The 13,282-nt window shown below is 41.1% G+C and overlaps 1 protein-coding gene across 1 annotated transcript in view; it reads right to left on the reverse strand.

The window, feature by feature from the left end:
- Positions 1-13,019, reverse strand: part of NKAIN1 (Na+/K+ transporting ATPase interacting 1) — a 29,847-nt gene extending 16,828 nt beyond the window's left edge. The window contains exon 1 of the mRNA XM_018566888.1: positions 12,705-13,019. Coding sequence (XP_018422390.1) covers positions 12,705-12,758 — 54 coding nt within the window. The 5' untranslated portion in view covers positions 12,759-13,019. The remainder of the gene's footprint in view (positions 1-12,704) is intronic.
- Positions 13,020-13,282: the final 263 nt, after the last annotated feature.

Below are 13,282 nucleotides of genomic sequence, written 5' to 3' on the forward strand. Positions count from 1 at the left end.
CACATTCTGACGACTTTAGTATAGTAGCCGCGTTTCCTAGATAGGACTTGAAAATGATGATTTTGAAATTGCTACGACCTGGAATTTTTACATAGAATTTGATGTGTAGCTGTAACCTGGTACCATCGTCAGTCTATTTAGATACAATGGCACTGCAGGAGCATGATTATATATTGCTGCATTTGAATTTCTTCCTATAGGTAAATCAACAGGTTCTTTATCCCATTCTTGCTGCTATTTATGTTATTCGGGGAGATTCTTGTAACCGGTGAAGCTAAGGTTTTGTTTTCCCCTTGAAGATCCCCTCAGTTGTCATCTCTGATTTAAAAGCTATAAGGAAAAGGGCATTTCGTTGTCATGGTAATGCTGAAATTAGCCTCCATCTTTGCTAGCAAAATAAAGCATAAATACTGCTAATATATCTATGATGACCCTGATCTGTGACACATAAGTGCCCTCTAATGGAAAGTCATTATTTGCACAAGAGTAGAATTCCTTATATATTCTTTTTAGTACTTCCTAATTGAAAAGAAAAACAAATTGACATACAGTATAGGGAAGTCAAGTGAATGCAATCACTGAGCAACAATTATTTTCCAGCAAACACTCTAATTGCTTGTAATATCCTACATTTTCCTCAGTTTACATTCATTTGTGATCTCTGCAATGCGATGCATGCAGCAGTATAGAGAGCATCTCAGAGGGTCACTGTGTGTGTACATTCTAAGGCCTGTGCTGGGTAATGTGGGACTACACCGTCCTATCCCATAAGGTGGCCATACACTGTGCAAATTTCAGCCAGTTCTTGATGAACCAGCCAAAATGCGCACAGAGGGTTCCACTGTCGGCACCCTTTTGGAGTCGGCCGGAAAATCTTCATACAAACAGAGCGGCAGCCAATAAGCTGCCAGCTCTGTTTGGGCATTCTGACAGAGGCCGGTGGCCACTGTCGTAACAAAATGAAGACAGAAGGAGATTTCTTTATCAACGCTGATGTAGGAATCTGTTGTATTTTTTTTTTGGTTCAGCCCACAGGTTGAGTGAACAAAAAAATAGAACAGTGTGTGGCCAGCTTTACAGCCAAGGAAAGTGCCATCTTAGCCTCCATTTGATTGCAGTTGCCATGGTGTTGAACATGTCATCAGCTATGACACCAGCCATTTGAGGGCTTGAAAGTTCAGTTGAGAGCTGAAATAAGCACACTGACAACCTTGACAGTTGGCATGTCTCAAATGTAACTGTTTTTGGAGACGTTCAATTGGTGGGCAAAGTTCCTCTGAAAGTAGTACTAAAGGCTTGGTGTTTTTACATTCTCTGCATTAAGGTAAAAAACACCCAGTACCTTTCTAAAACCCAGCTAGCTAGCTGATGGAGGCACCAGTGAGGGGGGTGGGGCTAGTGGTTTGGATACCACTGGGCACTGCTGTCAGAATACAATGTACACAGCGGGAGATTCGTTCATCCATGCTGTTAGCGTAGATGGAGGAATTTGTCATATTTTGTTTTCATTCAACCTTGCAGGCTGAACGGAAAATAACTTTCGCATGTACCCAGCTTAAGATTTAAAAGATTACCAACAGACAGGACTGTGGTAGACTAGAATACTCTAAAATACTGAAGTATTGGTCAGAGCACATAGGTTGAGCTCTCTGTATGCATTTCATTGTAACTGAACAGAATGCAGGAAGGGTGTTCAGTGTAGGCTCTGCCAATTTGTGTCCTTGCAAGCACTGACAGTATTGGTGGGAAACTGCATTATGGCTGTTATAAATCATGATAGCCTGATTTATGCATTTCTGTAAACTATGTAGCTTTAGAGTGTAGTAATGCAGTAAAGACATCGAACCTATTTATTCTCTAGATGGTCAATTATTTCAGTGTAGACTCCTTCCCTCCCTCCAATTAATCTCCTTTTTTCTGCCTGCTGCAAACCTGTGGCAAATAAAGGCTGAGAATGAAAAGTGCAAATGAACAGACTCAGTGGACTGAGAAATGAGTAGAATGAAAGCTGCACAGACAAGAGCCTCAGACATAAGGAGCCGTACGGAGATTCAAAATGGGGAGATAAAATACAGACAGGGTGTGGACGGGGAGACAGAATATAAAATGTAGAACACAAAGTAGAAAAACGTAGAAACAAATGCTACAAGCATGCTGACAGGGTATGGATTAAGCTAAGACATTTAAAGCTGATCTCCAGGTTGATATAATAAAACATGAAAAGCAATGCATTTAAATGTGCATTGTTCAGACTATTGTGGGGACCGCGCAATACAATACCTTGCGTCCAAAAAAATGCGCGGGAAACCCAAACGCTATATGTGAATTGAGCCTTTACAAAAAGGCTAGAGTGTAGCAGGATCACCATGATTGTAGGCATCCCCAGCGGAAAGCTGCCATCATAAGTATAGCAGCAAGGGATGAGGTGACGTCCCGAGTTGCATGCTTTTGCTGCCTGGGGATGGCAAAATGGGCCACCTCAGGTGACAATTAAGCTAGGTACGCTCCTAACCTGGAGCGAATCAATCTCTGCTGCATGTGCTGGCAAGGAATACACTGACTGTGACAAAGAGCAGAGGGAGCAGATGGATCACTTTATTTGTCTGTTGCTGCTCCTTCATTGTCCAGTTACATGCTGAGGAAGGGAAGTGACCGGACTATACTATTTAACTACAGACATTCCTCACTTAAAGAGGAATTGTACCCATATCTTTAAATTAACAACAAACACATCTTAAGGCCAGGTGCACACTTGCCGCGCATTCGTGTGTGGTTGTACACAGCGTTTGCAATGTGGCCCCATTGATTATCAATGGGGTTATATCCGCTAGGCAATCGCTGAAAAACGGTACATGTACCTTTTTTTCATGACATGCGACACACGTTTTTTTTCAGCCGCAATCGTGTGCGATTCCACAGGCGGAATTGTGGCAAGAAACTACGCAATCTGCCTGGACAGCTGGGGTGCCATTAGAAAAGAATGGCACTGCCAGCGCCATCAGCAGTGGTGTGCGATTCATTCACGATTACTGTGCGGTCACGGTGTGAACCTGGACTTAGAAATGTTTAGTAATAACAATCAACAAACGCATACTTCTACATAATTGCTGGTTTTGTATCCTTTGCATGCCTTCTTTCTCTTTTCTTTCCCCAGTTTTCTGACAGTAGCCATGTTAGCTAAGGGCAGGTTACTAGCTCTCCCTTTACTTCCTGCAACTCTGGCACATGTGACTAGGACATGTGATCATACATATCATCTCAGGGGACGAAAATGCCTTTCCCTGAGATGCTGTGAGACTACAGATGAGATTTCCCAGCAATGCTCCGCTGATGTAATCTTCCCAGGATGCAACACTTGGGTACATTACATCATATTGGACCAAAACTGGACCAGGAAGTAGATGAACTCTATTTGTAAGTAGATGAAAAACATGTTTGTTTAACTAGTGAATGTACAATGATTTAAAATCAGCATGCAGAGCTGCATGCTGCTTTGATTTTTAGTGAAATGGGGTAAAGATCCACTTTAATGACTGAGTTTCATTCAGTGAATTGGTTGCTAAGCGAGGAATAGAGGAAATCAGCTTTAATATATAGTGCATTACTTAAGTTTGCATACTGTAAATACTAATGTACAGTGCAGTAGTGAATACTAACCGAGTGACCAACTGTGGGAACAAGACTGAGAAAGGGTGATGTGATATGAGCTTGACCCAAGTTCTTGTATAGTGTACGGTACCGACTGGTTGGAGGGCTGGTATTAAGTCCGAGTGGTCGTTAAACAGGAAGGTCATTAAGTGTAGCTGTACTCTAGCAAATAGTCTGGTCACCACCTTCTGCATTGTAGATGTAAACCATATCTATCTTAAAAGAAATCTGTCAACATTGAAGTATGAAAGCTGCTATTTCTGATTAGTTTTGTGAGGATCCACACTCTGGCGCTGTCCTAATTATCCTTGTTTCACTACTTACTTAATCACTGACCTTCAACAAGCATGTGAATAGAATGTGCACTTGCCTACTACTCTAATGCAACGACAAGTTCCTTTTAAAAAACTCTGGTTAAAAATGTTATTAACCCTGGCAGTGGGGCTACCCCTGCAGTGCAAGGGTTAAGTGCTCATTTTTGTCTAGGTGCTAAAAAAAAAAGTTATACTCACCAGACCGTCCCAGCTGGCTCCCTGCCTATGTAATCACTGAAGTGTCTCCTCCTCCACTGCACAGATGGACTGCTCCTCGGAATCCTCACATCTATACACAGTCTATGCACAGTATATAGAGCGTGATAACACCAGGGTCCTTAGACTGCTGCAGCAGAGGGGGAGAGACAATGGTATAAGAACAAGCTGGCTCAGATGGTCTAGTGAGTATAACTTTTTATTTTTTTAGCACCTAGAGACAAATGAGCACTTAACCCTTGCAGTGCGGGGATAGGTCCACTGCAAGGGTTAATCTAATATTTTTCTGGAGTTCTTCTTTAATAAGGTGTTAAACCTGCATGCATTGTATCTATTATTTAGAGCAATGACAGTACAATATTTTTATTTTTTATCAATCCATAATACAATACCTCCTCATGTACCACTTGCCCCTCCCTTTTAGATTGTAAGCCCTCACGGGCAGGGCCCTCCTTACCATCCTGTAATTCCACTTGTTAGGAAAAAAACCTTATGAGTCATATAACAATGAGCTACAAATGCCATGTAGTGTATTGTTCCCAGCCTATTTCCATAGGTTTCATAAAGATGTATGAGGTCATACAGTTTCTCCACACTGCAGGAACTGGGAATTCCCAGCAAACCAGAGCATTCAGGAAGGAGCTCATTAACCATATGTGGCTGTGGCATGTTAACCTCTGGGTTTATAGGCAAACTCTCATGTAAAAATGTTTGTCATCTCTCTAAGTGCAGAGATTGTTGTTACTTAAAGGGGTCCTTTAGGTTCCCTGGATGCGACATGAGAAGGATAAGGAATTTGAGAAAGGACAAAAGGTTAAAGGTCACCAGTAGACCAGGGACGTCTGTATTATATAGCATTAGAATTCCTTTTAAATCTAAGTTACCCAGACATGCCCTTCATTTACATGAAGCTCTTTAAGCATGCAGCCCCGCAGAATGAATTTTTCATGAACCTCCTGCGTTGAAGGGGGCACCAGAAAGCACTCGAAATTAATGGTAGCCACTCTATATCATTATTCAGTGAAGTATATTCATTATGTCTATTTTGAGATCATCTTTCAAAATAGTGAGTTGGATTTAACTGAGCAGCACTTCCATGATGGTAATTCCACTAAGTATCATTGAAATGGTCACTATTAGGACGCAGACAATCATCTTACTAAGATAAAAATAACCCTACCAGTAGACACAGCGCTATAATGGTTTTGGGTAATTTTTATTTGGGTTTTTTTTTTGTTGTTTACACGTTCCTAAACCTATTTTATATATATTTTTTTTTAAGTGGACCTTTTTAGTATCTTTATAAAAGGTGCCCATACACTCTAGCATTGCAGTCATCGGAAGCCCGCCCCTCAGGGGGGCGGGCTTGCGATGATCGCAAGTACGATCTGCTTGTCCAAGATGGGCAGATCGTACGTTTTTTTAAGTACTTTACAACCCTCGGAAGACAAAAGTCTTCCGAGGGTTGTAGAGTGTATGGGCACCTTAAGTCTACATTAGACATGTGCGATTTGTTTCGTTACGAATCAAAATTCGTACGAATTTTCCTGAAATTCCGAATTTCGGAGCATCCGAAATCCGAATGGCAGTTTCCGAATTATATCCGAAATACGAAATTCCGTTAGCATGAAGAAATGACTGGCCTGTCACAATATACAGCAACAGTATACGTTATCAAAAAGTTCTACCTTGACTAATGTGCATCAGTCAAGAGACTTTGTCTAAGCTGAGGTGGTCTGCTGCTGGCAAGAGTAAATATTTCCTCCCACCCATTGATCAGACTGCAACATTGTAACTTAAAGCGACACTAAACTCAGGAGTTAAATCTTAAAAATACCCTCAAGTACCTTAACTAATAACAAAAATGTATCTTATTTGTGTATCACTCAGTTGTAGATCCTCAAATCATCTCTGAATTGGTGCTGACAGTGTCCTTCCTTCTGGAGGGGGGCTATTTCTGTTCCCCATGGTCCCTGTGTGTGTTGTAAAGTAGCCACTGCTCCAAGCTCACTCCTGTGATGGACTAAAATCTCAATACAAATGAATAAACTAAACATGGGATTGTAGTCCATCAGAGGAGCGAGCTTGGGGTGGTGGCTACTTTACAACACAGTCATGTCATGTCTTTAGAACATCTACTGCATGTGGTTACGTCGCAGTATGATTGTCAAGTACTGAGACAATTGTGGTTGAATATATTTACTCTCCATTCAGAAGACCGGGGGCTGCAGTGACTAGTACAGTTGCTCTTTGGTGTATTTACCATATGTAGGAAGAAACTTGTTGCACTCCTTACAGGATGCCCCAATGACAGGGAAGGGTGCTTGTAGTGACTACTGATGGCACCGCTGGTTACAGGAATCAATTGAAGAAATGTCACCAGCACACCAAAAACCCTTTCGAGATAACCATGTGTTCATTTAATAAGAACCATGTCAAATAAAAACTTTACTTGACATGGTTCTTATTAAATGAACACATGGTTACCCCGAAAGGATTTTTGGTGTGCTGGTGACATTCCTTCAATGTTTTTACCATATGGCCACCACATTTTAAATACATCATACAGTCACTGCACCTGTCAGCTATATGTGTGCCTTGTGTTTCTATAAACAGTGTGGCTGTATATGGTTATAGGGTGACCACATGATAAATCGAAGTGACAGAATCATTAGCCTTTGTAGTGAACATGAGTCGGTGTACACAAATGCATCTGCAAATACAAGACAGAGCAAGTTGCATTTAGGACCTTAAGATCTTTAGAAAGATTTGAGCATCGCAGTGGTGTGACCTGTGCCCATCCGTGACATCTGTGCGTTGGAGCATTTTTTCCAGCGCAGCTCCGAAGCATCTGATGTGCATTCACCCTAAATTTGTGTATGACGAGCCATATCTACCTTCAGCAATACCTTGCACACTATCCAAAGGTGACTTGGGGTTGCAATAAATGTTGCGTAGATAGTTCCAGAGCTAACTACCAACTTACCTCTTCTTGGTGTTTAAAAATCAGCTACCATAATGTGCCATTAGGGGCTTGTGTAAATGGAATCAGTTTGACATCAGTTTGCGATGCTTCTCAGACCATTCAGAATTCATTGACTGGTGCATTTGACCTGCAATTGACCTCCTTCTGATCTGCATTTGACCTGCTTCAAGCTGGTTTTACATCCCCATAGACTTGAATGAATATGCATAACCCAGTTGAAGCGCACAAAACTCCATTGACACAGGCCCTAAATCTTATTTCAATAAATGCATTAAAGATTACACTGGTCTTTAATAGATACAGGAGTGACATAGTTGCAGTGTATTTCGTGGCTGGTTGCGGGTGCTGTGTGTACCCTGTCATCAGATCCAAGTGGACTGACCTGGAGCAGAATCTAGTGCATGTTATCTCTGGGCTTGTGGGTTTCCTCCGGGTACTCCGGTTTCTTCCCATACTCCAAAGATATGCTGGTAGGTTAATTGGCTTCTATCGTAAAGAAACAACTTCTAGCAGAATAAAAATTAACCCCCTTGCAGTGGCTCTGCAAGGGTTAAGTGCTCGTTTTGGTCTTGGGTTTTCATTAAAAATATATACTGTACTTATCTTTTTGGTTTAAAAATAAATAAATATATATATATATATATGTATATATATATATACACACACACACACACACACACACACACACACACACACACACACTTATCTGATCCTCAGTCTTGCCCGACTGCTAGACTGGTCCCTTTAGCCTCTTTTCCCCTGGGCTCCGGCGGTCTAATGACCCATGAGTCATCACATCACATATAATACAGTGTATTAGACGTGAGGATTCCAAGGGACATTCCATCACTGGGGTGTAGGAGGAGAGAGGTGAGTGGTCTCTGCCACAGGATCAAGGCTTGGGTGAGTATTTCATCTTTATTCGGTCCACTAGAAAAAACGAGCAGTTAACTCTTAGTGTGGGGGTAGCCCCACTGCAAGGGCTGATTTTTAATCTGCCCAGAGTTCTTTTTTAAATTGGTCCTAGTTTGTGTCTATGTATGCATGTGAGATAGGGACCTTGGAGTGTAAGCTCAGACAGGGACTGAAGTGCTACTTAAAAGACAACTATGGGGTAACCTTTTTATGCCGTAGTTCTCTTTAGGGTTACAGGAGGACATATATTAACATTCTCCCATGACCCAAAGCTCAGTATATAGTGGGCTATTGCCGCTATATGCTGAGAGCGCTGCAGCCGGGACGGATCTTGACAATACTGTCGATCTACCCAGTTGTGTGAGTGACAGCTGACTCTGCCCATCTTGAGGCTGATTGACAGCAGGCTCTGCCTATCTAGAGGCAGAGCCAGCTGTTCCCGCCCCCTCCTGTTTGTCCCTCCAGTCAGCGCTGCAGGATGGGAGAGGGGAATCCCTGCGGGGAGGGGGGAATCCCTGCGGGGGAGCGGTGACTGACAGTCACTGCTCTCTGCAGGGAGATGATCAGGAAGTAAAGGTGCCCGCGATCCTACGATAATCGGCAGGTGTATGGAAGGCGTCCGACCGTTTCTACTGTATGGTCGCACGTCTTTTGTCTTACGAGCAGGCTCGAAAACCCGCCGAGAATCGTATGATTGTCGGCTGGTTGGTGGCCTGCTCGTAAGACAAATGCTGCACGGGCCGGTGTGCGCACAGTGTCCATTCAGCATTGCAGTCATCGGAGGCCCGTCCCTCAGGGGGGCGGGCTTGCGATGATCGCAAGTACAATTTGCCTGTCCAAGATGGGCAGATCGTACGTTTTTTTTAATTACCTTACAACCATCGCAAGACAAAAGTCTTGTGATGGTTGTAAGGTGTATGGGCACCTTTAGAGAGTGACGGTATGCATTCGCTCACTTCCCGATCAAGTTTCATTGCCACACAACAGCTCTAACTATGAGGTTGAGTGGAAGTCAATCACCTCAGTTCCTCTTTAAATCATCACCTGTAATAATAAATAAGAATGTCAGTTCTTTGTGCCTTCTGTGCCTAGGGAAAACCTTAAAGCTGGGTTACACTATTCAGACAGAGTAAATGTCAGTGTGTGCAGCATATACAAATATAATTTAGGTAAATAATAGAGGCTGTACTGTGTATTCTATTCTTGAAAACGTAAAACAATGTTAGAAAAAAAACATAAAACTCCCCAAATAAACATACAACAAGGATTAATATATCATAACAAATGGTGAACAAAAACGTAGGAAGCCCTGCCAAGGAAAACCTACAATCTATATATTATAGTGTAAAGAGAGGGGGGAAAAAAGAGTTTCCGGTAACCCATGGCAACCAGAATTTCTATATCAGCATTTTAGCTTGGGCACAGTGAGGGGAATAGATGAAAACAGGAGCAGACTGAATCTGGAGCAGTCGTCCAGCTTCTCTTTCATTTTCAAAGCTTAACTGAACAAACTGAAGACAGAAGCTGATTGGTTACTATGGACAACTGTACCATTTTCTGTCTGCTCCAGTTTTGATCAATACCCCCCACTGTTGAGTAGTCTGACAGCTTTATATAAAGGCCAATCTATCCGTGATCTACCATGTGACGGAACACTACGATAGTTCTACAATAAGGCAGTGCAATGAAAACTGGTAATATTTAAGTGCATTAACCTATAGCAACCAATAATATACATAAGAGTTCTGTTTATTGTGGTTAAAGTCTTATAACAGTCTGGTTGGTTGTCTGACTGTATTTTGCATAGTACCAATGGTTACTTACACAGTAAGCTTAATATATCAGCCCCTGTTCACACGGTTTGCAATGAAATGTAACTCATTTAAGTTTTATTGGATCACGTTATCATTAAACAAGGTAAAAATGATTAACGCCTACAATATCTCTTTATTTTTGGTGAACGAGTCCCAGTGGATGCTGCCTAGTGGGAATTACAGTATTTGTAAAGATTTCTTTCCACACGCCAGTGCAACCTGCCTAATATTTCTCTTCTTCTTTCTCTTACAGTAGGCCTAAGGGTGCATCAAAAGAGCCCAATGCTGCCTTTGATGCGATGGGCTGGCTTTTACAGGAACCCCCTAGGGAACAATAGTAAATGTTTTCTGACATCAGAACTTGGCATCACAACTAAAGCTGGCCATGCACCAGTAATAGTTAGTTGGAAAAATGTGTTTGGTTTTCTAATAGTTAATGGGGTCAAATCGGTGACAGTTTTCCCCAAAAAATTGAAGGAGCAAGATGGAATTTGTTTTTTTTTTCTCGAATTAACGAAATTCTAACAGTGAATGTGATTTTTGTGCAGGAAACTCCATTCATTTGAAAACTGAATGTCGAAACCAAGCAAATTTCAAACATCATTCGTCAAGTCTCTGATGGCTTTATCCAATGTTCTGACGAGATTTTCCGCATGAAAATCTACCAGTGTATGGCCGGCTTAATTTTTTAGGAAAATCTCTGTGTAAAGTAGCTGATCCTTCACTCTTAACTTCACAGCATGGGTGCTGCCATCTGTGAAAAACAACCGACACTCTGGGGTCTATTTATAAATGTTCTCACATACCTTTCACCCAGTAGAATGCAAGCAGAAAATGTATGAATCTTGGATGAATGTTGTGTGAAAAATGTATAAATAGACCCTGATTCTGCAGGTCATACCACGTAACACATCCAATACAGCACATTTTGGTGCCAGGAGATTGCCCATGGTATAAAATGATGCCATACCCTCACACTAACTCCCCTTGTAAACCTAATCCTCACCCTCCATATGACCCTAACCCTACTGTACAAAGTTTGAACTGTCCAAAATTAGTTCAGCGGGTGGCTCTGTTGGCACCCTTCTGTCCAGTATCCTTTGATCAGAAAATGAAAAGAGCCAATCAGCTGCCATCCCTGTTTGGGTATTATGACAGCAGCATACCTGCCACTGTCAGAATACAAAGAACACAGTTGAAGATTTGTCCATCCAAGCTGTTTAGCGTGGATGGGGGAAACCGTCATATATTTTTTTTTGTCCAGCCCGCAGGTTGAATGAAAAATATAACAGTGTATGGCCAGCTTTACATGAGTCCTCCCTAATGTAAACTTCTTGTTTACATAGTTATTCCTCCTGCATTGGGCTCCACTGTGCCAAAGACTAACCTTCCAGTGCCCAAAGATACCGTCATCCTATCCACTGAGTGCTAAAGCCATATATGTATTCATAAACCTGGCGATTACTGGTTTTCCCTAATAATTATCTACGATAAAGTATAAAACATGGAAAATGTGTAGCCAATTAGGCTATTGACACGTGTTCTCATCGCTCTACTGGCTACTTGGCATATAGAATGTAGGATTACAGAATGATAATGGTTTCTATGAATATTTCACAACATGGGCATCTAAATTTATCCTTTTTTTTTGATTATTTTAACTTGAAACAAAGTTTTTTCTAATGATCCCTATAACCAGATATATCTACTGAGCGTTATACATTCCATCATGGAAGACTGTCATGTGACACCAACCTATTCTCCAGATAGGTGTGATGAGCTCCCAGCATTTGCTTATGGCCTTGACATGACAGACATCCAAGTACAGTCATTCATTTTGCTGAATGATCTATTCAAGATGTATGTGTGTTTGTGTGTGTCAAACGATTATACATTATACCACACATATTTAAAGAAAATGTTCTACTTCTTGACACTCTTCATAAAAAAAAAAAAAAAAAAACTTGGCTCACCAACCTTTAAAATTAAACACTAAAAAAACACTCTTAAAAAAAAAAAAAAAAAAAAAACTGGCCACCAACCATATAATATTACAAGCTAAACAACTATATCTAGACTGATTGAGGCCATGCAGTAAGTACCAATATTATATAAGTATGTTAGACAAAAATAAGGAATTTGACAGATAAAGTATAGAACTCCTGATACTGCACTCTTCATTGTTGACATTCCATTGTATACAATCACTGAACCTTTAATGCTTGCATCTAACAATTATTCTAAAGAAAGTGTCCATACACACGATAGATAAATAGATAGATAAATAGATAGATAGATAAATAATATAAGAAAGTGTGGATACACATGATCAATAATGAGATAGATAATGTATTAATGATAATATAATAAAGTGTGGATACACATGATCAATAATGAGATAGATAATGTATTAATGATAATATAAGAAAGTGTGGATACACATGATTATTCCATAGACAGATAATATGTTGGTGCAATGTAAATGAATACCTATGCTATAATATAACTACATGCATTTGAATAAACCTTCATTGTTATTTAAAACTGCTTGCGAATATACATAATAATAGTAACAGAACTGACCGTAGACTCTATATGTGTACCTTTCATATGTAAAGCAAACGCCATATGAGGCTTTCCATCTACAATATCAATTGCTTGAAGAGCTTGCAATCTGATCATTAAACGCATACACATAATTGGATGGAATGAATGATTTTCACAGTATCATCAACGTATATGTAGTAATGATGTGTTAATCCTGTTACTGTTTCCCAGATTCCCATCAGACCGGTTATTGTTTTAACTCACCAGCTGCAGGCAGCAGATCCCAACCAAGGTACATCTCCCAGTGCATTTGCCCATAGTGGATGGATTTGGATCCTACAATAGCAGGCTTTGGTGGAGGCAATCCTGATATAAGGGAAATCCTTCCAAATGTCAGCTCCTCAGCCTAGCGTATTGTGCATTTTCCTTGGCAAGAAAAGGCCTGCTAGGCTACAGGACCATGTTTAGAAATGCCACCCTACAAATCTACATGCTATATGGAAGAGGAGGAGCGTTCAACCTTATGTCCTCTTTGTGTTGGTCTATTGTGTGTTTTGTGTATGAGAAGGGGGGAGGATAGGAGTGGCAGGGAGAGAGGACAAGCCACACACACCCACCCACCCTACAAGGATTCACCCAGCCCTCCTCTTCTGTAGTAAGTCTTAGTAACATGCTATTCACTCCTTCCTGGCCAGACCCTGGGTGTGGAGAGAGGAGGAGGTAAATGAGAGAGGGGGCTCACACTCACCACTTGCCACCCCTTTTTTTTTTTATATACACCAGAGAATGACTGCCAGATGCAAAATCTCTTTTGTTACATTGCAGGAGAAAAGCGGATATAT

Source organism: Nanorana parkeri, unplaced genomic scaffold (genome assembly GCF_000935625.1).
Source record: "Nanorana parkeri isolate BGI_ZX_2015 unplaced genomic scaffold, ASM93562v1 scaffold986, whole genome shotgun sequence".
NCBI classification, from domain to species: Eukaryota; Metazoa; Chordata; class Amphibia; order Anura; family Dicroglossidae; genus Nanorana; species Nanorana parkeri.